Source organism: Aotus nancymaae, unplaced genomic scaffold (genome assembly GCF_030222135.1).
Source record: "Aotus nancymaae isolate 86718 unplaced genomic scaffold, 86718_ANA_hifiasm-v0.15.2.pri h1tg000016l, whole genome shotgun sequence".
NCBI lineage: Eukaryota > Metazoa > Chordata > Mammalia > Primates > Aotidae > Aotus > Aotus nancymaae.
Window position 1 is genome coordinate 47,816,311 of NW_026988428.1, and position 23,035 is coordinate 47,839,345.

Sequence of the window (23,035 nt, forward strand, 5' to 3'; positions counted from 1 at the left end):
CAAAACTACATTGAGATATCTCACACCCATTAGGATAGCTACTATTTTAAAAAAAAACATACACACACACAAAATAGGCTGGGTGTGGTGACTCATGCCTATAATCCCAGCACTTTGGGAGGCTGAGGTAGGTGGATCACCTGAGGTCAGGAGTTCAAGACCAACCTGACCAACATGGTGAAACCCTGTCTCTACTAAAAATACAAAAATTAGCCAGGTGTGGTGGCAGGCACCTGTAATCCCAGCTACTTGAAAGGCTGAGGCAGGAGAATGGCTTGAACCCAGAAGGCAGAGGTTGCAGTGAGCCGAGATTGTGCCACTGCATTCCAGCCTGGACAACAGAGTGATACTCCATCTCAAAATAAATAAATAATAACAAGTGTTGGCAAGGATGTAGAGGAATTGGAACCCTTCTATACTGTTGGTGGGAATAGAAAATAGCACAGACAATGGAAACCAGTGTGGTGGTTCCTCAAAAATTTAAATACAGAATTACCATCCAGTCCAGCATTTCCATTTCTGGGTATATACCCAAAAGAATTGAAAGCACCATCTTAAAGAGATATGTTGCATACCAGTGTTCCTAGCTGCATTACTCACAACATCTAAAACATGGAAGCAACCACAGTGTCCACTGACAGATGAATGGATAAGGAAAATGTAGTATATACATACAATGGAATATCAGCTAGCCTTAAGAAAAAGGGACATTCTGATACATGCTACAACATGGATTAAACTTGAGAACATTATGCTGGGTGAAATCTCAGTCACAAACAGACAAATACTATGTGATTCCACTTATATGAGGTACTTAGAATAGTTAAAATCACAGACAGAAAGTAGAATGGTAATTCCCAGGGGCTGTGGGTTGCAGGGGTGGAATGGGGAAAAGAAATGGAAAGTTGTTGCTTAATGGGTAGAGAGTTTCAGTTTTGTGAGATGAAGAGTGTTCTGGAGATGATGGTGCTGATGGCTGCACAACACTGTGAATAAACTTGATACCACTGAAATGTGTGCTCAAAAATGATTAAGGGAGTAAATTTCATGTTATGTATATTTTGCCAAAAAAAATTTAAAAATGAAAGAAAAACTATATGAAGAAAAAAATGTTTTCTTTTTTTTGAGATGGAGTCTTGCTGTCACCCAGGCTGTAGTGCAATGGCACGATCTTGGCTCACTGCAACTTCCACTTCCTGGGTTCAAATGATTCTCCTGTCTCAACCTCCCAAGTAGGTGGGATTACAGGTGCATGCCACCATGCCCAGCTAAACTTTTTTGTATTTTTAGTAGAGACGGGATTTTACCATGTTGGCCAGGCTGGTCTTGAACTCCTGACCTCAGGTGATGTGCCCGCCTCGGCCTCCCAAAGTGCTGGGGTTACAGGCATGAGTCACTGTGTCCGGTGGAAAAGTTTTAAGCTAGAAAAAAGACATAGAGAACTCTTTCATCTACTCATTTATTCATTCAGTGAATGCATAATTATCGATTGCCAGCTATGTGGCAGGTATGCTAGATAATGAGATAACATCTTGAGCAAAACAGACAAATAGACTTGTGTCTCTTCTTCTAAAATTTGGAATTTAGTCAACCTATGAAGAAGTGTTCACAGCCTATAATCTCCGGCCTATAATCCCAGCCCTTTGGAAGGCCAAGGGGGGCGGGTCATTTGAGCCATAGAGTTCAAGACCAGCCTGGGCAACATGGTGATACCCCTTCTCTATAAAAAATACAAAAATTAAAAAAAAAAATTACAAAAATTAGCCCGGCATGGTGGTATGCACCTGTAGTCTCAGCTACTCAGAGTGTGGAGGTGGGGCAATCACTTGAGCCCAGGAGGTGCAAGTTGTAGTGACAGAGATGGCACCACTGCACTTCAGCCTGGGTGACAGAGTGAAACCCCATCTCAAAAAAAAGTTTACCTTCAATAAAATTAAAAAATAAAGACCACTTAAAAAAGTAGGCCTCAATAAAGTTGATTTTTAAAGGGAGGGAAAAAACTATGTATGTATATATATATATATAATAAATATATATATTATGGTGTATCTATAATTTTTAATATCCATAATATGTATATTATATTATATATATGTATAATTTTACATCCTATTACAGGAAGCAAAAATTAAAGATACCTGTGATGGTTAATTTTAGATGTAAACTTGGCTAAATTAGGAGTACTAGAGAAGTGGTAAAGCATTATTTCTGTGATATCTGTGAAGGTATTTCCAGAGGAGACTGACATGTGAGTTGGAAAACTGTGTAGTTCTGTCTCTCTGGAGAATCCTGATACAGATTTTGGTACCAGAAGTAGAACTGTTGCTATAAGGAATACCAGAAAATATGGAAGTGGCTTTGAAATTGGTTAATGGATAGAGGCTCGAAGAATTTGGAGGAGCAGGCTAGAAAAAGCCTAGATTGCCATAACTGGAGCATTGAAGGTGATGCTGGTGAGGGCTCAAAGAAAGACGACAGATGTAGGGAAAATCTGAAACTTCTTAGACATTTCTTAAGTGAAAGAGTGAAAGATTATTCTCCAGTTTTAAGACAACATTATTTTCCCTGTTGGGTTTTGGACTTACTTGGCCCTTTCCTCTTCTTACGTCTTCCTTTTAGAATGGGAATGTCTATTCTCTGCCCATCCCACCACTATATTTTGGAAGTAGATAACTTGCTTGATTTACAGGCTGACAACTGGAGAGGAATTTGCCTCAGGATGAATCCTGTCTTGAGTCTCACCCATACCTGATTTAGATGACAATTGGTACTTTGGACTTATGAGTTGATGCTGGAATGAGTTAAGACTTTTGATGCTATTGGTATGGAATAAATGTATTTTGTATGTAAAAAAGACATGAATTTTGGGGACCAAGAGCAGAATGTTGTGGTTTGAATGTGTCTCCCAAAGTTCATGTTTTAGAAACTAATCCCCAATGCAACCGTGTTAAGAGGTGGGACCTTTAAGAGGTTGATTAGGTCATGAGGCTTCTGCCCTCATAAATGATTAATGTCATTATTGTGGGACTGGGTTTCTAATAAAAAGATGACTTTGGCCCCCTTCTGCCTTTTTTTTTTTGCATGCTCTTTTACCCATCTGCCTTCTCATGGATGACACAAGAAGTCCCTCACAAGATGCCAGCACCTTGATATTGGACTTCCCTGCCTCCAGCACTGTGAGAAATGCATTCATTTGCTTTATAAATTACCAAGTTTGTGATATTCTGTTATAGCAACACAAAATGGACTAAGACAATGGCCCTAATCTCTCCACCCAGTGTGGGTTTCTAAGAGAGCTTCACAGAATGTATGTTTTCCAAGAAATATAGCATAAACTTGAAAAACCACTGTTTTACCTTAACGCTATGATAACCTTTTAAGTAAAAAAATCTTAAAGCATGTTGACTTTAATTAGTCATATATGCTAATTTTGTGAAAACGAATCTGAGGATAGATTTTGGTTGTGGACTAGACAGAAGAACGTAAGGCTACTGGGTTTGATGGCATGGTTGGAGATAGGACCAAGGGGGACTCCACTAAAGTGTAGAAAGACCCCATATAGAGAGACTACCCATTGACTTTCTATTTCCTTCTCCATTCACTTTGGCCTTTCATTTTTGCCCACCAAATTAGAAGATCTATTTTAGCCCAGGAAAGAACATTACATTAAATAATGGCTGCAGTGTTTTCAAGTCTGAAACAGATCATGAAAGTTTTATTTTTAGACATTGGATTAGGTTCATATTTCACAAGAAAACAGATTTGCAATTTAATGTGAATAGCTTACAGTACCTAGAATGTGCATGCATTGTGTTTGGCTTTGGGAGAATATGAAGGTAAGTAAGACATATACCTGTCCTAAGAAGCTTATAGCATATTATGATAAATAAGAAAAATATACCAATAACTATAGTAAAAGGGAGGATATTTGTGCTAATTCTTGAGGGTAGGAACTGTATCATAATCGTGCTATATTTCTAATACCTATCACCAAGCCTCACACAGATTAGGTATGAAACCTGTCTGTTAATTGTTAAAGAGAAAGTGCTTTGAAAGATGTCATAAAACTACCTTGTTCAACTTGGTAGCTACTGGCCACAAGTGGCTATTTAAATTAATTTAAATTTAATAAAATTAACATTTTATTTTTTTATTCACTGGCCACATTCAAGTACTTAATAGCCACATGTGGCTAGTGTCTGCCGTATTGAATAATGTAGATGATTATAAAACATCAAAGAAAGTTCTTTGGCACAGAATTGACAGAGATCAAAAGGAGGAAGGTACCAAAGTTACCCATTTGGCATGACAGGAAAGGCAGAAAATGGCATTTGAGCTGAGCCTTGATGAACGGGTATGATTTTTAACAAGAGAAAATAAAAGAACAATATTCTAGAGAAAGTAAACAGCAGGGAGAAAGGAGAGCTAAGGAAAACAGGTGTCAAAGTTATCCCACATGGCTCGATCTTGTAGAGGACAGAAGTGAGAGAGAAGATAAAGTAGTGGGTTGGGTCTGTTAGCCCTAACCTTATTCTATTTCTCTCTTTTCTTTTTTTGCTCCACAGCCAAGGCCACGGGTATCAGGCCTATTTTAAAACTGGAGATGCTTAAATGACCTCCAGACTAACACTGGTGCTGATTCCATTAGGAATATACATCAACATCCTTCTTCTTAATCTAAGCCTTAGGTCGTACTTCAGTTCTTCTACCTAGACATCTACTTTAAATCCAGTCCCTGTCTATGTCCAGTGTATCTGGGTGGACGTCCCCTTTGGGCATTGCTCTAAGTCCTTTCTCAGTTCTCTTCCAGCTACTGGCTTTACTTTTGACCATCTTTATATCCTCACATTCCATAAAAGCCCTGTCCCCACACCCTAAACAAGCAGATCTTCCTGGTGCCAAATGTTTGTGCAGACATCCGTGTGTAATTCACCCACATGCTAAAATATCTTGATATTTCATTTTGCTCACTCCTAGCTAGTGATTGCTTTCACCCTTGGGAACTGTGCCTTTTCTATGAGCATCTACATCTGGATTTGTTCTCTCCCAGTGCCCACCCTATTCAGATGGCAGCCTGATATGGTTCAGTTCTGTGTCCCCACGCAAATCTCATCTTGAATTTTAATCCCCACTGACAGGGAAGGGACCTGGTGGCAGGTGATTGGATCATGCATGCTGTTCTTGTGATAGCGAGGGAGTTCTCACAAGATCTAATGGTTTAAAAATGGCAGTTTCCCCTGTACGTTCTCTCTCTCCTGATGTCAGGTAAGAAAGAGATGCCTTGCTTCCCCTTTACCTTCTGCCATAATTGCAAGTTTCCTGAGGCCTCCCAGTTATGTGGAACTCTAAGTCTGTGGTAGGCCAGGTTTCTGTAACAGTTGAACAGACAGGACTCCATAACAACTGTTCCAGCACTGACTGAGTGGTTATGTTAAATATTAAAAGCTGATAGAGCAGTGCCCTTACACAAAGGATGGAATGTAACAAAAGCCCACCAAGAGTTTTGAACAGGCCTTTCCTAGGCCTTGAAACGCAACAAGATAATGAAGGAATTTTTAACAGGACCTGTTTAGGATTAAACAAGTTTTACTGGGGGTCTGAAGAAACTCCTCAGGTCTCCACAAACAACTGGGGATCTGAAGGAACTCCCCAAACCTCCATGATTTAGCAGGAGACAAGATAAGAGTGATCATCCCAAGACCTGGACCCATTTAGATTAAGTAAATTCACTGAGGCCCCAGAGGAACGTCTTCAGGACTCAGATCTTAGTTATAGATTAAAGGAAGTTAATCATTTATGTCTTTAGATGAATGCACTTACACGTAGACATGTAGCTTAGAAGATATATAAGCTCTGGAAAACTTAGTAATTTTGAGTTGGTCTGATGGTAATTTCCAGGCCTTCTCCCTGTTACTGGTTACAGAAATAAACTCCCTTTTCTCCCAGTTCATCTGCATCTGGTTATTGGGCTGCAAGAATAAGCAGGCCGACCCTTGGTTTGGTCCAGGAACAAGTCAAGTAAACCTCCTTTCTTTATAAATTACCCAGTCTTGACTAGTATCTTTATAGCAGTGTGAAAATGGACTAATACACATCTCCTTCCTGATAACCCCAGCCTGCTAAAATAAAGGCCACACCTGTCCAAATTTGAAATCTATGACACAGGCCCTTAGTGGAGACCCTTATATGCCAAAGCCAAAGTCTTACTTAATTTAGTAAGGAAAGTCACAAGAAACTTTGGAACAAGCAGTCCCACACAATCAGGGTTATAGATTAAATTGATACTGTGTGTGGAATGAACTGGAGAGTTTTATTTGGGTAGAAGATAATCCTAATTTATTTACCCTTTCCACATGCATTCCATTCCATCTTCATAATCAGCTTGGTTGGTCATATTTTCCACAATCTTCTGAAGTTCTAGAGTCAAAACTTGGATAGTGTATTCCTAACAGGATCTATCCAGTAACAACCATTTTAGACTATGAAGCACTACATCATCCTTACCTGAGTCTCAATATTGTAGAAAATTTGGCACATTATTCTCTCTTTTTTTTTTTCATTTTATAATGCTCTTTATTTGATTAAAGAATTTGCCTTCTGGCTGGGCGCGGTGGCTCAAGCCTGTAATCCCAGCACTTTGGGAGGCCGAGGTGGGCGGATCACGAGGTCAAGAGATTGAGACCATACTGGCCAACATGGTGAAACCTCGTCTCTACTAAAAATACAAAAAATAGCTGGGCATGGTGGCACGTGCCTGTGGTCCCAGCTACTCGGGAGGCTGAGGTGGAAGAATCGCTTGAATCCAGGAGGCGGAGGTTGCAGTGAGCCGAGATTGCGCCACTGCACTCCAGCCTGGCGATAGAGCAAGACTCTGTCTCAAAAGAAAAAAAAAAAAGAATTTGCCTTCTTTGTATACACTGGAATGTTATATTCCCTATGTATTTTAAAGGGTTACAAAAAGTCTCTCATTTTAAATATTACTCCAAAGTAATCTCAGAAAAAAAAATTTGAAATTAAACTTGACTTTTAAAAAATCATACGGACAAGCAACTTTCAAACAAAACTGGATTAGTAGGATTTCTTGCCTACTTAGCTACATGAAAGACTTCTTGTCCCAGGCCCCTTTCTCAGAAAAACCTCATATGGAAACCAAGCTAGAGATAAGAATTCTTCCCTGACGCAGTTAGGGAAAAGGGAAAGGCTAGAAACGTCGTTGGCAAGCAATTCCATACCCAGCCATTTATGTGTGAGTGCTCTGCTTCAAGTATAGTACACTCTTTGCAGGGAAGGCCAGATGTTGTTCAGAGTGGGAGTGGTACTTTTCAACAGCTAAAAGTGCAGAAGTCATCTAGTCATCTGCCTCTTCCCACTGCCATTGCCTGCAGCCTTGCAGTAACTTTTCACCTACCTATGGACTGCAATACTGAGTTAAAAGCCAAGGCTGAGCTGGCTGATGCTATAGTCTCCAATGAAAAGGTAATAGATGAGATGGAACTGAGAAAACTCCACTACATGATGACACTCAAAAGTCTTAGGGGGAAAAAAGGCAGGATTTCAGAGAAGGGGAGAGATAGACTGGTGGAAAACGTTGGGATGACTGGAAGGAAATGGGGTATACATGAGTAATCTGTACATCCTAATATAATCAGTTGCCTCCTGAAATCCAAAAATTGAATGGTGAAATGGAACCTTCTTGATAGTTTAGGGCCAACAGGATTGGCACAAAGACTCAATGAACCCACAGCCTTCAAAATCATAACCTCGTTTCTGTTAGAAAGGAGAGGACTGATGACAGAGAGAGCAGTCTGGAAGAGGGACATGGTGAAACTGAGGGATGTGGATGTATTAGAAAGACTGTGGCCATTATGCTTTAGCTTGAGTACCTAAAATGTGGAGAATGGGTAGCGACAGCAGCAGACATGATTACATGTGGATGTGAAATCCCTAACTGGACAGACATAACCATTGTTTTAGACATCTTGAAGAGGGATTGTGCCATTTGAAAAGTGCTTCTCAGCTATCTTTAATATTGACACAAGTGGGATTCATGGTACTGTTCTAAACTGGAAGGACACACCCTGAAAGGAAAACAACTTGGCAAAGAGATGAAGGAATGAATGGATAGGGGAAAGGGACAGAAGGCATCCTTATCTTTTAACTTCTAGGCCCCATACCCCTCAAACAGCTCACCTGAATAGTCCAAAAATCAAGAATGGGTTAGATATACTTGTTCCAGGAGTGCCAAATAAATACAATGCCTGTAAACAGATGATCCCAGTGGCACATTATTCTCTACAGCTAATCTGCCCTCACCGTCCTGATTTGCTTGGAACTGTTTTAGCTTTCCAATACTGCAGAAACGTTCTTAGTCCCAGGCAAACTGGAATAATTGGTCACCCTACTCTGGGCAAACCAAAATGGTTGGTCACCCTACATCTGAAGGACCTAGAAGCTAATAAATGGCCAGGACTTTCTTGTATGGTTGGGAGTTCACATGCTTTACAATTGCTCAGTAAAATGATGGCAGCTACTTGTGTGACCAATGGCCAGAATTAGGATAAAATATATAGCCATCAACATGAGCCCAGCCCTAGGCAGGGCTCACCCTCTCACCTAGGCCTCATTAGCGCCACACCAGGTTACTCACCTGGGCTTCTTAACACTTTCACCTGAACCTGAAAATGATGCATCTGTAATTTACTGAGTGAGAATAAGGTTGCCTTACCTCCCCAGAAGTCACATTTTAAAAAATACCAGTCCTATACTAAAAAATAATTTTTAATTATATTTTTACAGTAGGGGACACTGCACAATAAAACATTTTTAAATCAGCCAGGTACAGGGGCTCATGCCTGTAATCCCAGCACTTTAGGAAGCCAAGGCAGGATTACTTGAGCCCAGGAGTTTGAGACCAGCCTGGGCAACACAGTAAGCTTCTGTCTCTATTTTAAAAATAAATAAACAGGCAGGGTGCAGTGGCTCACCCCTGTATCCAAAATTTGGGGAGGCCAACACAGTGAATCACCTGAGGTCAGGAGTTCGAGACCAGCCTGGCCAACATGGTGAAACCCCATCTCTACTAAAAACACAAAAAATTAGCCAGGCGTGGTGGCAGGTGCCTGTAATCCAAGCTACTTGGGAGGCTGAGGGAGGAGAATGGCTTGAACCTGGGAGGTGGAGGTTGCAGTGAGCCAAGGTCACGCCATTGCACTCCAGCATGGGCGACAAGAGTGAGACTCCATCACAAAAAAATTAAAAAACAAAACCTTCTTAAAATCTACTTTCCCATCTCACTGTCTATATATATCTTGCATGCCAAAAATGTTCCTTCTAATATCTCTCCTTTGGCTCTGCCAACCCAACCCATGTGAGCTACTTTTTGCTAACACTCCCAACATACTCCCCCCAACCTCATATACATTACTGATTACATCACAAATTATCCAGCATTAAGGCATCACTGCAATAAATTTTGTCAACATTTAAAAATACAGCATCAGAATACAAGACAATACTTATTTATATTTTAATTTATGCTTATATTTGGTGACCAGATGACACAAGCTTTAAAGATTAAAAATAAAACAAAACACTTACCTTCCAGAAAAGTCTTTTCAGAATGAAGTTTTTCTGCGCTGCTACTTTAAGTTCCATAATTAAAGAAAGTATCCTCCTCAAAGAATTGTCTTTAAGAAAAAGCTCAGATTTAAGTTGACTGAAGTGCTTAATTTTCTCCTCAGACCTACAGAAACACAAGAAAATTTTCCATGTAAAAAATGTTCTCCTGTGTCCAATCAATGAGTCGATCTTATTAACCCAAAAACTAAGCATTCTGAAAAAAAATGGTCTCTTTACTAGTGGAGATGCTGGAAGGAAACTGATCATTATGAATTCAATAATGGCAAGCAGAGAGGCAAGGAACATGATGATCATGAGCATGAAGACTGAGGTCAGAATCCTAGACTTGCTGCTACTCAGTTAGGTCATTATCATGAGCAAGTTACATGGCTTCTCTGTGCCTCCATTTCCTCATGTGTAAAATAGGAATAATGATAGTACCTACCCAAATATGCTGGGTTTTTTGTTTTGTTTTTTTTTTGAGATGGTATCTCACTCTGTCACCCAGGCTGAAGTGCAGTGGGGTGATCTTGGCTCACCACAACCTGCGCCTCCTGAGTTCAAGTGATTCTCCTGCCTCAGCCACGTACGTACATAGCTGGGATTTACAGGCGTGCACCACCACGCCCAGGTAATTTTTTGTATTTTTAGTAGAGATGAGGTTTCACTCTGTTGGCTAGGCTAGTTGAACTCCTAATCTCAGGTGATCCACCCACCTCAGCCTCCCAAAGTGCTGCGATTACAGGTGTGAGCCACTGCACCTGGCCAAATGCGCTGTTTTGATACTTTAGTTAATCCATGTCCTTCGTACACACTGTTTGATAAATGGTCTCATAAAACAGGAATAAGTTTGAGATCCTGCTTTCCTATCCACATCTAATTACCATCATATTTCATTTTAAAAATAACTATAAAATCCTTCTACTCTCTGAGAACTCCAACAACAGAAATGTAGTTTTTACAAAAGAGCTTAGAAAAGCAAAAGCTCAAATAAGATACAATATCAGCAGAATTATTTTGAAAATGATTTTCCTGTTTTTTCATTCATAGTCAGCAATTTGCTAAGATCCAAATAAAAATAAACTTTTTAATCCTTTGCCAACTAGGATAATAGATAGTAATGCCAAACTAATTTTTTTATGGCCAAAAAAATTTTCACAGAAAACAGCACACTAACCTCTTCAGACTAAAAAACAATTCATACATAAATTGAGGTCTCATATACAACATAAATTCAAGTTAGGGTACACATTCTATATTACTGCAGATAAGTTATGAATAATAACAATTTCTTTGAGGATTCAGAAAATATTTGCTTATACATAGATAACAAACTTCAATTGACTAATTTAAATAAGAAGTCGAATGCCAGAAGACTCCATTATTCAACTTAGGAATAAGAGGAAAATCTATACTAATGTTAATAGATACTCTATTTTCATCAGATAGAAAACATAAATTTGGCCGGGCACAGTGGCTCACGTCTGTAATCTCAGCACTTTGGGAGGCCGAAGCGGGCAGATCACGAGGTCAGGAGTTCGAGACCAGGCTGACCAAAATGGTAAAAGCTTGAGTCTACTAAAAATACAAAACTTAGCCGGACATGGTAGCACACACCTGTAATCCTAGCTACTCAGGAGGCTGAGGCAGGAGAATTGCTGGAACCTGGGAGGTGGAGGTTGCAGTGAGCCGAGATCGTGCCACTGCACTCCAGCCTGGGCAACAAAACGAGACTCCATCTCAAAAAATGAAAAGAAAGAAAGAAAGAGAGAAAGTGAGAAAGAGAAAGAAAGAGAGATAGAAAGAAAAGGAAGGAAGAAAAAGAAAGAAAAGGAAGGAAGGAGAGAAAGAAAGAATGAAAGAGAAAGAAAGAAGGAAAGAAAGAAGAAAGAAAGAGAAAGAAAGAGACAGAAAGAAAACATAAATTCAGCAAAATAATGTTGCAGGAAGGTTTTGGGTTTGTTTGCTTGTTTGTTTTGAAACAGTCTCGCTCTTTCACCCAGGCTGGGTTCAAGCGATTCTCATGCCTCCCGAGTAGCTGGGACTACAAGTGCGTACACGCCATGCCCAGCCGATTTTTGTACTTTTAGTAGCGACAAGATTTTGCCATGTTGGCCAGGCTGGTCTCGAACTCCTGACCTCAAGTGATCTGCTCACCTTGGCCTCTGAAAGTGCTGGGATTACAAGCATAAGCCACTTCACCCAGCCGCAGGAAAGATACTTAATCTAATAAGCTCCATTTTTCCTGTATTTTTTCATCTTTCCAGGCATTTACTATAAATAATACCCCAAATTTGCAAAATGCTGGAAAGGCTCTTCCTATATTATCTCAGAAGTGCTGTGTATGATTTTCACAATGGTCAACCTGCAGAACCGTCCCATCTGTGACACAGTTTCTATATTGAAAACCTAGAGGATATTTATTCCTTTTAAATTGAAGATGCCTTGCAGGTAAAGACTATGTCTTGTGTATCACGGCATCCTTCACAGTGCATTTGAAATCACTGCATTTTAAGTATGTTGCCTTCAGGAATTAACTTTGTAAGAAATACGCTTTTCCTGAGTCAAGAGAGTGGTAGAACTCATCCTTCTTGCCTTCAGGAATAAATTTCAAGCCACACATACACAAAATTTGAGTCTGTCTTATCATACAATTAGTTTTAAAACCACTATAAGTAAAACACTAAAATGAAAACATACTTTTTTTAAAGTAAACATATGAAAACCTGTAGAAATTTTAAGCTATCCATAAAACCTTTTAAAAAAGACACTTTGGGAGGCCCAAGTGGGCAGATCACTTGAGGTTGGGAGTTCGAGACCAGTCTGACCAACATGGAGAAACCCTGTCTCTACTAAAAATACAAAAAATTAGCTGGGCATGGTGGCACATACCTGTAATCCTAGTCTCGAACTCCTGACCTTAGGTGATCCACCCACCTCGGCCTCTTAAAGTGCTAGGATTATAGGTGAGAACTACTGCACCTGGCCTCATTTCTTATTTTTTTCTGATACTCAAGTTGTCCCATCTTTGACTACTGGGAGCTCCTTTATGTGGGTTCCTGTGCCCTTTACTTAGGGCCCTGTCCTTTCTTTCTGGAACAAACTGTTTCAGACTTATTTTGTGTACGTCCTGCCCCAGACCTAGAATGTCCTCTAAGGAACGTTCGTTCCTTTTAGTGGGGAATGAATATACATCTTTTAAAATTAACTCACTCTCAGCTCATTTACATGACTCTCCAATATACCTCACTATCAGAAATGTCACGAAATTTGCCCATGACCTACATAACATCAAAATTGCTAACACTGTCAATTCACTAAGTGCTTACTACGTGCAAAGCACTGTTTTCAGTAAGAAAAAGACTAAGAGTAACAAGACATAGTCTTTGCCTTCCAGGGGCTCACAATCTAATGAAAGAGAGATTCACATCACAAGTAAGTACTACAGTATACAGCCTACCTGTGATCAGAACATAGCAGAACTCTGAAGTCTGGATAAAATGCAAACTCCTTAGCCTTGCATATAGGTCCTTTTATGATCTGTTCGCAGTCTCTATCTTATTTATCCATTCATTCTAGGGTCCCTGCCTTTAAGGAACATAATGCGTAATAGGGCACCAAATAATGAACAAGCAATCATAATACAGACTGGTAAGTGCTACAGGATGTGTGAGCAGGCCAGGTGTGGTGGCTCACACCTGCAATCCCAGCACTTTGGGAGGCTGAGGCTGGAGGATGATGAGGTCAGGAGTTTGAGACCATCCTGGCCAACATGGTGAAACCCCGTCTCTACTAAAAATACAAAAATTAGCTGGGCATGGTGGTGGGCACCTATAATCCCAGCTATTTGGGAGGCTGAGGCAGGAGAATTGCTTGAACCCAGGAGGCAGAGGTTACAGTGAGCCAAGATCATGCCACTGTGCTCCAACCTGAGCAACAGAGCAAGACTCCATCTAAAAAATAAAAATAAAAAAATATGTGAGCATAGGACATTATAGAGGAGTCCCTCCTAACTTAGTTCTGGAGTATCAAGAAAGATTTTCAGAGAAAATGATAAATAAGCTGAGATTTGATGAGTTGGAAGTTATTCAGGAAGAGGAAGAAGAGCAGAGTAGTGTTCCAGAACAGGGGCCATTATGATAAGCCCCAGAGGGAAGAGAACAGGGAACTTTCTGAGAATTGTGACAAGTTCATTTGGAGCAGGAGCTTAGGGAAGGAACGAGGATGAACACATCAGTTGAGGACAGAAAGATAAAAGAGATGTCATACATATTTTTGTACACTGTTTAGACTTTCACCTAAGGACAATGGGAAGCCATTCAAAGGCTTCCTGGGAGGAGTTACATGATCACATTTGTGTTTCAGAAATATTCCTCTGCTGTAGTGGAGAATGGGGCTGGAGAGGAGCAAGAGTGAAGGCAGAGAGATCAGCTAGGAAAATACTGTAGGAGCCCAGAACTGAGATAATGGAGCCTGAGCAAGTGGCCATGGAAAGAAGTGGATGTTATCCAGAGATACTAAAGGCACAGTAAATAAGACATGCTGTGACTGATTGGATGTGGGAAACGATGAAGGGGAGAGAGGAGGCAAGGGTGACATCTGGGACTCTTGCTTAGGTGATCTGGGGATAAAGACACCATTCCCTGTGTTAGGAAACACAGAAGGAAAGTCAGGTTCTAGAGGGAAGATGCTGAGTTCTCTTGTGAATATGTTGACTTTAAGGTTCCTGTGAGACATACAAAAGATGTCCAGTGGATATTTGTGTTTGTAGACTTAACTGTCAGGGCAGGCAGATGAGGTGGAGGTATAATTGTGATAGCCACACATACAACAATTAGGAGAGGCAAAGAGGGCTGGGCACGGTGGCTCACACCTGTAATCCCAGCATTTTGGGAGGCCGAGTAGGGCGGCTCACCTGAGATCAGACCAATCTAACCGAACTGGCTAAAGTGGCAAAACTCCTGTCTCTACTAAAAAATACAAAAATTAGCCGAGTGTGGTGGTGGGTGCTTGGAGTCCTAGCTACTCAGGAGGCTGAGGCAGGAGAATCTCTTGAGCACAGGAGGTAGAGGTTGCAGTGAGCCGGGATTGTGCCACTGCACTCCAGCCTGGGTGACAGAGCAAGACTCAGTCTCAAATAAATAAATAAAACAACGGAGAGGCAAAGAGGAAGGAAAAATTCCCCATGCAACGCTATCATATATCATCACTTCTTACCTATATGGCTTTGGACTTCCAATAGCAGGACTGAACTCACTAAAATAGAGGGGGTCTTGTAAAAGGGTAGCTTTCTGAAAGAGGAAAAAGTAGAAATTGTTAGAATTTTTATTTACTGATAATCAATTCCCCCATCTTTAGTCAATATTATGTATCTATTCTTTAATCCCCCCTATAGTACACAGTTTGTTTATAAAACTCATTCTAGGGCTTAATAATACCACAGGAAAATTTTTTTCTTACTTAGCTTTTTAAAAGTTTTAAATATAACACTTGCTTATTATAAAATGAAATTATTTATCAAAATCACACAGTTTAGAAATGCATAAAGTAAAAGATAAAAGTTCTCTGTTTTTCCCTACCCTTTCCATTCCACTATTCAAAGTGTCTGATCATGGAGCCAGGTGTTGTAGCTCGCACCTATAATCACAGTTACTTCAGAGGCTGAGACAGGTGGATCACATGAGTCCAGGGGTTGGAGGCTGCAGTGAGCTATGATTGTGCCACTACACTCCAGCCTGAGCAACAGAGCAAGACTTTGTGTCTAACATTTTTTAAAGTATCTGTTGGCCAGACACAATGGCTCATGCCTGTGATCCCAACACTTTGAGAGGCCAAGGCGGGTGGATCACAAGGTCAGGAGTTCAAGACCAGCCTAGCCAACACAGTGAAATGGTCTCTACTAAAAATATGTAAATTAGCCACCTGTAATCTCAGTTACTTGGGAGGCTGAAGCAGAAAAATTGCACAAGCCTGGGATGCAGAGGTTGCAGTGAGTCGAGACTGCACCACGGCACTACAGCCTGGGTGGCAGAGCAAGACTCCATCTCAAAAAAAAAAAAAAAATCTATTATCAGTTTGGTTTAGGTCCTTCCAGGCATATAAAGACACATGAATTATAAACACATACATTTATAGTATTTATATATTTTTATAATATATATTTAATCCTAGAGAAATTATATCACATACATTAATCTAGAACTTGATTTGTTTTCACTTAATATAGAGTAGATGGTTTTTCATGTCTGTGTATATAGATTTACCTGATTTACTTCAATTTTTTTTTTCTTTTTTGAGATGGAGTTTCACTCTTGTTGCCCAGGCTGGAGTGCAATGGCACGATCTCAGCTCACTGCAACCTCTGCCTCCCAGGTTCAAGCGATTCTCTTTCCTCAGCCTTCCGAGTAGCTGGGATTACAGGTGCCCGCCACGACGGTCAGCTAATTTTTGTATATTTAGTAGAGACAGCGTTTCACCATGTTGGTCAGGCTGGTCTCAATCTCTTGACCTTGTGATCCTCCCACCTTAGCCTCCCAAAGTGCTGGGATTACAGGCATGAGCCACCACACCCAGCCTTAATTTTTTTTTAAGAGACAGGGTCTCACTCTGTCACCCAGGTTGGAGTACAGTGGCATGATCATACCTCACTGTAGCCTCAAACTCCTGGGCTCAAGTAGTCCTCCTGCCTCAGCCTCCTGAATAGCCAGGATTACAGACATGTTCTACCATGTCTGGCCAATTTTTTACTTTTTATTTTTTAGTAGAAATGGGATCTTGCTATGTTGAAATTCAAGACCGGCTGGTCTTGAACTCCTGGCCTCAAGCGATCCCCCTTCTTGAGCCTCACAAAGTGCTAAGATTACAGGCATAAGCCACCGCATCCAGCCACTATCAATCCTTTTAATGATTATTTAGTATTCCATAGCATAGATATAGAACACTTTTGTTAACTCTTTCCTTATTAATGGAGTTATTTTTCGTTAAATCTTTAGTGTTGCCATTTCTCATTTATTCTGGGTCCTCAAAATAGTCATATAGTGTTCAGCAATTTCTCAAAATAATCTTTTATTTATGCTGAAGCTTAACCAGGCAGGTCAGAAGGAATTTCTGAAACGTTGCTAATTTAACAAACTTAACCCTGTCTTATTCTCTTTTTTTTTCTTTTTTTTTTTTTTTTTTGAGTCGGAGTTTTACTCTTGTCACCCAGGCTGGAGTGCAATAGTGTAATCTCAGCTAACTGCAACCTCCCCATCCCAGGTTCAAGCAATTCTCCTGCCTCAGCTTCCTGAGTAACTGGGATTACAGGTGCCCACCACCATGCCCAGCTAATTTTTGTATTTTTAGTAGAGATGGGGTTTCACCATGTTGGCCAGGCTGGCCTCAAACTCCTGACCTCAGGTGATCCACCTGCCTTGAGCCACCCAACCTGTCTTATTCTTAATATCAGAGTGGTATAGTGGGTGGATGGTGGCAGGGGAGATATGTGCTTTTTCTTACTACTTTTGTCATTGTTCTATGTTGTTTTTTTTAAAGGCAGACTTTCTTCCCTTTGCAAATATTTACACTTTCCTTAAATCCAGAATTTTAATTTCGGGTATCCCATATTTAACTTTGTAGCAGTTATCTTCACAATATGCACAAGGCAAAGAATTAACACATTTCATCTTTACAGAATTTAAGGTGCTAAACAACCCAGATGTAATAATTTTTGGTGAAAGTTACAGGTAAAACAGATTACTGAAGGAGGCTCAACTCTTCGGAAACCCTTAAAATCAGGATGAGTGCTGATAATTTCTAATTAGCTGGTTTGGGTTAATTCTATCTAAAAGTACAGAGAAAGTTAAAATGTCTAGTTTGGCCGGGCACAGTGGCTCATGCCTGTAATCCTAGCACTTTGGGAGGCCGAGGCGGGCAGATCACCTGAGGTCAGGAGTTCAAGACCAGCCTGGCCAACATGGCAAAATGCTGTCGCTACCAAAAATTAGCCAGGAGTGGTGGTGCATGTTTGTAATCCTAGCTACTCGGGAGGCTGAGGCAGGAGAATCACCCAGGAAGCAGAAGTTGAAGTGAACTGAGATCATGCCATTGCATTTCAGCCTAGACTACAGAGCAAGACTCCATCTCAAAAAACAAAAAATGTCTAATTCATTTTCTCAGAAACATTTCTCTACTTTAGTATGAAAGAACATCCCAGATTTCAAGGCACAAAAGATCAATTACCCAAAATAATTCTCACTGATTTAGGACTGAATTTTTTCTCAACTCCCTAAAATTTGTCAGTACATCACAATACTAACCAAAGGTGACCAACCTGGTAAAAAAAATTGAACAATGTCTCTGCAAAGGTGGAATTAAATTTAAAAAAAAAAAAACCAATAGTGTCACCAAATAAAGCCACAGGTTTTAAAAGTATTTATAAACTGGGTGCGGTGGCTCATGGCTATAATCCCAACATTTTGGGAGGCTGAGGCGGGCAGATCACTGTGAAGTTCGAGAGCAGCCTGACCAACATGATGAAACCCCGTCTCTACTAAAAATACAAATATTAGCCGGGCATGGTGGCAGGTGCATGTAATCCCAGCTTCTCGGGAGTCTGAGGCAGGAGAATTACTTGAACCGGGAGGCAGAGGTTCCAGAGAGCCAAGATCGCACCACTGCACTCCAGCCTGGGCAACAAAAGCAAATCTCCATCTGAAAAAAAAAGCATTTATACTGAACTAGTAGCTTCTTAGTAGAATGAATTCTAACTTGATTCCTCACTTACATGTGAAATATTTGCTTGTTCATTTTCCATCTTTCAAGGAAGGGATAGAACATTATTGTAATTTTTTTTTTTACTTCTTTAAAATTTTATTTTATATATATATTTTAAGACAGAGTCTCACTCTATCACCCAGGCTGGAGTACAAGTGGCACAGTCTTGGCTCACTGCAACCTCCATCTCTCAGGCTCAAGTAATCCTCCTGTCTCAGACTCCCGAGTACACACACACCACATGCCTGGCTAATTTTTTGAATTTTTTGTAGAGATGGGATCTCACCATGTTGTCCAGGCTGGTCTTGAACTCCTAAGCTCAGGCAATCTATCCACTTCAGCCTCACAAAGTGCTGGGATTATAGGCATGAGCCACCACACTTGGCCTTAGTTTTTATTTTAGAGATGAGGTCTTGCTTATTGCCCAGGCTGGAGTGCAGTAGTGTGCAGCAGAGTTTCCAACTCCTGGGCTCAAACCATCCTCCCATCTCAGCCTCTGGAGTAACTAGTACTATAGGTGCATGCCACCATACCTGGCTAAGAGAACTTAATTTTCAATGATAGTATCTACCAACTGATAGTCCTCCTCTACCCACATTTATTTAATGGCCATAGGAAAAAAAAATCAGACTACCTGGATTCAGCTCTACACTAGTTATGTGACAGTTGCACATATTATTTAATTTCTCAGTGCCTCAATTTCCTCATCTATAAAATGGGAATAACCGTCCTACCTCATAGGGTTGTTGTACAAATTAAATAAGTTAATATACATGAAGCATCAGGCTCTGTTCTATTGTTATTATCTAGTAGGAAAATAACAATAGATATTAGTTATTGTTATTGCATTTTTTATTGCAAAGACTATTTATAGCTTAGCAGGTAATGAGTTGGCCAGTCTGACTGCTCCAACCATGCCTCTGCTGCAAAATTAAAAAGTACTGCTAAGACCTGAAGCTGGGCAATTCAGGGATACATAAACACTTATTTTGAAGTATTTACATAGTTTTTTTAAGTAAATTAAGTTTTGGCTTTTCTATTAGAATATATGAGATCTTTTTTTTTAATAGACCAGAGTTTTTCTCTATTTTTAATTTGTTTACATTTTTAATTTGAAGAAAGCTATTTAAAAATTTAGAAAGGAATTTTAAATATTTGAAGTCTTCCAAACAGTGGTGTGAGAAAAAAATTAATAGTTGTCTTGTAATCTTTCATACTTTTTAGCCACTTATAAAACCCTGGCCTAGTTTCTTCTAACTGAAATAGCCCTTTATAATTATTATTATTATTATTATGTTGAAAGATCACTAATAAAAATTATATTACTGAAGATAAAGGGATTGTATTACTCTTTTAATAATTACTTGTTTTATAAACCATCTAGTAAAACTGTCTGATAAAAAGGTCCCTAAATGGGAGTTCTGACTCTACCCCTAAAGTTATATAATCTTGAGTAAATCACTTAAAAATTTTGTGTTTCAGTTTCCTCATTTATAAAATAAGGACTTAGAATAGTGATCTCTAGATAAATTTATCTGATCCTGTAACAAGGTCTCCTCCATCAACCCACTTTCAATAGCGCAACCAAGCAATACAGAAACAAACTGACAACGTTGAAACTTACCTGAGGTCTTTGTCACCCCAGCAACTGCAAAAGAACACCTGCTCACACATATTCCAAGATAAGACCTGTCTCCCTCCTTCTTCATGACTTCCATGACTTACCTTACTTACTTGCCTCTCAAAACCCCAGAGATTTTTGTTTGTTTTTGTTTTGTTTTGTTTTGGCGGCGGGCGGGCGGGGGTGGGGGCGGTGTGCAGAGTCTCCCTCTGTCGCTCTGGAGTGCAGTGGCACAATCTCAACTAACTGCAACCTCCGCCTCTAGAGTTCAAGCGATTCTCGTGTGTCAGCCTCCCAAATAGCTGGGATTATAGGCGTGTGCCACCACACTCGGCTAATTTCTCTATTTGTTAGTAGAGACAAGGTTTCACCATCTTGGCCAGGCTGATCTCGAACTTCTTACCTCAAGTGATCTGCCCACCTCCGCCTCCCAAAGTGCTGGGATTACAGGCATGAGCCACCATGCCCGGCCACAAGCTGCTCATTAATGAATATTTTTTCCTATTGCAATTGCCTAAATAAAATCATCTCCTTAATTGTCCAGCACATTTTGTTTTTCACAATATTATTAAATTCCAAGGCTAAATTTCCAAAATGGGAGGTAAAGGAGAGAGGGCTTGTTTGCTCTGAAAAATAAAAAAATAAAAATTCAGGTCAAGGTTAACTTAGAAGGACACTTACTATAATATAATTGTTCCACGAACTTTTTAAGTGCAGAAATATTGATGAGGTTATGGAAATAACATACAAATGAAGTTCTGACTCCTTTTTTTCTAGGTTTGAGTTGCTCTGTGAAGGGGAATCTAGGAGGGAATTTCCTAAGTAAAACTCATTTCCGTTCCCATTGCACTTGAAAGGAATTTCACTTATGGAGTCGTTGTGATCTGGAAGTCCCTGGGGTTCCTTTGTGTTTGTTGTGCACGATGCCTCGCTGACAGCCTTGCCAGTAGCTGCTGCAGACTGAGAGCTCCTCCTGGAGGGGGAAGGTAGAGGTCGAAAGGCACCTTGGCCATGAAGGGACAGCTTTTTGAGGTCTGAACGAGGATAGAGAGTCGAGTCCTTGGAAGGTGTACTGCTCTCCTGGTGATCCCTGTCAGGTAGAATTTAGTGTTAAACATGATCTGCAGAATTTCACAGTTAGCAACAAAGAGAAACTGTTGGCCCAACTGCAGTAGTTTAAGCCTCTGAACGCAAATGTTTTCCATAAAAAGGAATGCTTGTTAAAGCAAGGAAGTCATATAACTTCGCTGGTAATAACCCATTGACTAGAGGAGATACGATACTGTAATCTTTTAGTATACTTTTCTGTTTTCAAAAATAAACTACATTTCTGAAATACATTTTATTTCATATATTGAAGCACTTTCTATGTTGAAAGTATTGTGCCTGTCCTTCATGGAGCCCTGATATTTCCACTGAAAGGAGTTTTTCATTCTAGTTTTGAAACCTGATTGTCCTTTAATTGTACATTGCTAATGGATCCTATAAAGAAAAAACTATTCAAATAGGAATATGAAGAGAGGGTTTTGTTTGTTTGTTTGTTTGTTTGTTTGAGACAGGGTCTCACTCTGTCACCCAGGCTGTAGTACAGTGGTGTTATCTCAGCTCACCATAACCTCCACCTCCCAGGCTCAAGTGATCCTCCCACCTCAGCCTCCTGAGTAGCTGTGACTACAGGCATTGGCACTACGCCCAGCTAATTTTTGTATTTTTTTTGTAGTGATGGGGTCGCACTATATTGCCCAGGCTGGTCTCAAACTCCTGGGCTCAAGTGATCTGCCCACCTCCAGCTCCACCTCCCAAAGTGCTGGGATTACAGGCCTGCGCCACTGTGCCTGGCCTGAGATTTTTTTTAATGGTGTTTTCTTTAATTACTCTACTGCTAATACTCTTCACATTTTCCCAATAGCATCAGCACTTTTTTTCAGAATCAATGCTGTGTCCTTTACCTTCCCTATTCTCTCCAGCTCACCATGACCTTTCTTTACTTTGGTACACAAGGAAACAAGTTAGAGAAGCTAAGAAGTTGCAGAGTATGGTGAGACCTAAATTCTAATCCTGTCTCTGCCACTTAATAGTTATGTGACCTTTGTTAAACAAAGTTTATGAGAGGCCATTGTTTTCAACTAGCCTCCTGCATGAGGCCCCAGCAGAACAGACCAAAATAGAAGGGAGTCCCTTGTGCTTAGTACCACTAATCAAACTGAACTTGGAAACTGACCAGTTTTCCAGAAAAACAAGATTCCACTCAACCTAAGTCAATAATGAAGTAGTGTCCTCTGTTTTAACACTATAAGAACAGTAACTTTGAAACGAGCAATCCAATTTTCGTCCTGTTTCAGCTTTCTTCAGCCTTTCTCTGCCTATAAAGTCAACCTCCTTTTCTCAGCTTTTCAGACCACTTCTCCCAATTCTAGAATCACAAATAAAACTAAATCTGTGCCCATTTTGTCTTTTGACATCTTAATGGAACTAGGACTTGATTTCCTAATTTTAAAATAATACAATAGGCCAGGCGTGGTGGCTCACGCCTGTAATCCAAGCACTTTGGAGGCCAAGGCGGGCGGATCACCTGAGGTTGCGAGTTCAAGACCAGCCTGACCAACATGGTGAAACGCCAACTTTAAAAAATAATTATTATTATTATAATAATAGTACAATAATAGCACCCATCTCATAAGGTTTCTGTGAGGATACATGCAATGAGTTTGCAAAACTGGAAACAATATGTGCAAACTATTACTATTACCCTATATTGCCTTGAGTTGATGGTTTTTTGTTTTGTTTTTTTTTAATTTCAATAGTTTTGGGGGGAAATTTATCCTTTTACATTATCTTCTCTCTCCCACAAGATTAGAACCTCCAAAATAGTGGAAAGCCACTTTGTTTTGTAGAGATGGGGGGTTCTCACTATGTTACCCAGGCTGTTCTCAAACTCCTGTCCTCAAGTAATTCTTCTGCCTCAGTTTCCCAAATTGCTAGGGTCACAGGCATGAGCCACTATTCCCAGCTTGAAATCTCTCTTTTATTTTTATAAACTTA

General features: G+C 40.1%; 3 protein-coding genes across 5 annotated transcripts in view; 2 read left to right on the forward strand and 1 right to left on the reverse strand.

Moving 5' to 3' along the window:
- CUNH12orf56 (chromosome unknown C12orf56 homolog) overlaps positions 1-23,035 on the reverse strand; it is a 101,948-nt gene that overhangs the window by 26,897 nt on the left and 52,016 nt on the right. The window contains exons 4-6 of one of the 2 annotated variants that reach the window (XM_021670234.2): positions 20,675-21,083; positions 14,836-14,909; positions 9,598-9,742 (exon numbers count right to left, since the gene is read on the reverse strand). In XM_021670234.2, the coding sequence (XP_021525909.2) occupies positions 9,598-9,742; positions 14,836-14,909; positions 20,675-21,083 (628 nt within the window). The remainder of the gene's footprint in view (positions 1-9,597; positions 9,743-14,835; positions 14,910-20,674; positions 21,084-23,035) is intronic. The other variant, XM_021670235.2, reaches the window with a different exon arrangement.
- XPOT (exportin for tRNA) overlaps positions 1-23,035 on the forward strand; it is a 134,455-nt gene that overhangs the window by 4,490 nt on the left and 106,930 nt on the right. The window contains exon 1 of one of the 2 annotated variants that reach the window (XM_064377299.1): positions 3,125-3,176. The exons of the other annotated variant lie outside the window; for it this stretch is intronic. The gene's annotated coding sequence lies outside the window, so the exon portion shown is untranslated. Of the gene's footprint in view, positions 1-3,124; positions 3,177-23,035 lie in introns of those variants that run through there. 2 annotated transcript variants of the gene reach the window in all.
- The window catches only part of LOC135275399 (cytochrome c-like), a 29,307-nt gene that overhangs the window by 4,474 nt on the left and 1,798 nt on the right, over positions 1-23,035 (forward strand). The window contains exon 2 of the mRNA XM_064377300.1: positions 3,122-3,176. The gene's annotated coding sequence lies outside the window, so the exon portion shown is untranslated. The remainder of the gene's footprint in view (positions 1-3,121; positions 3,177-23,035) is intronic.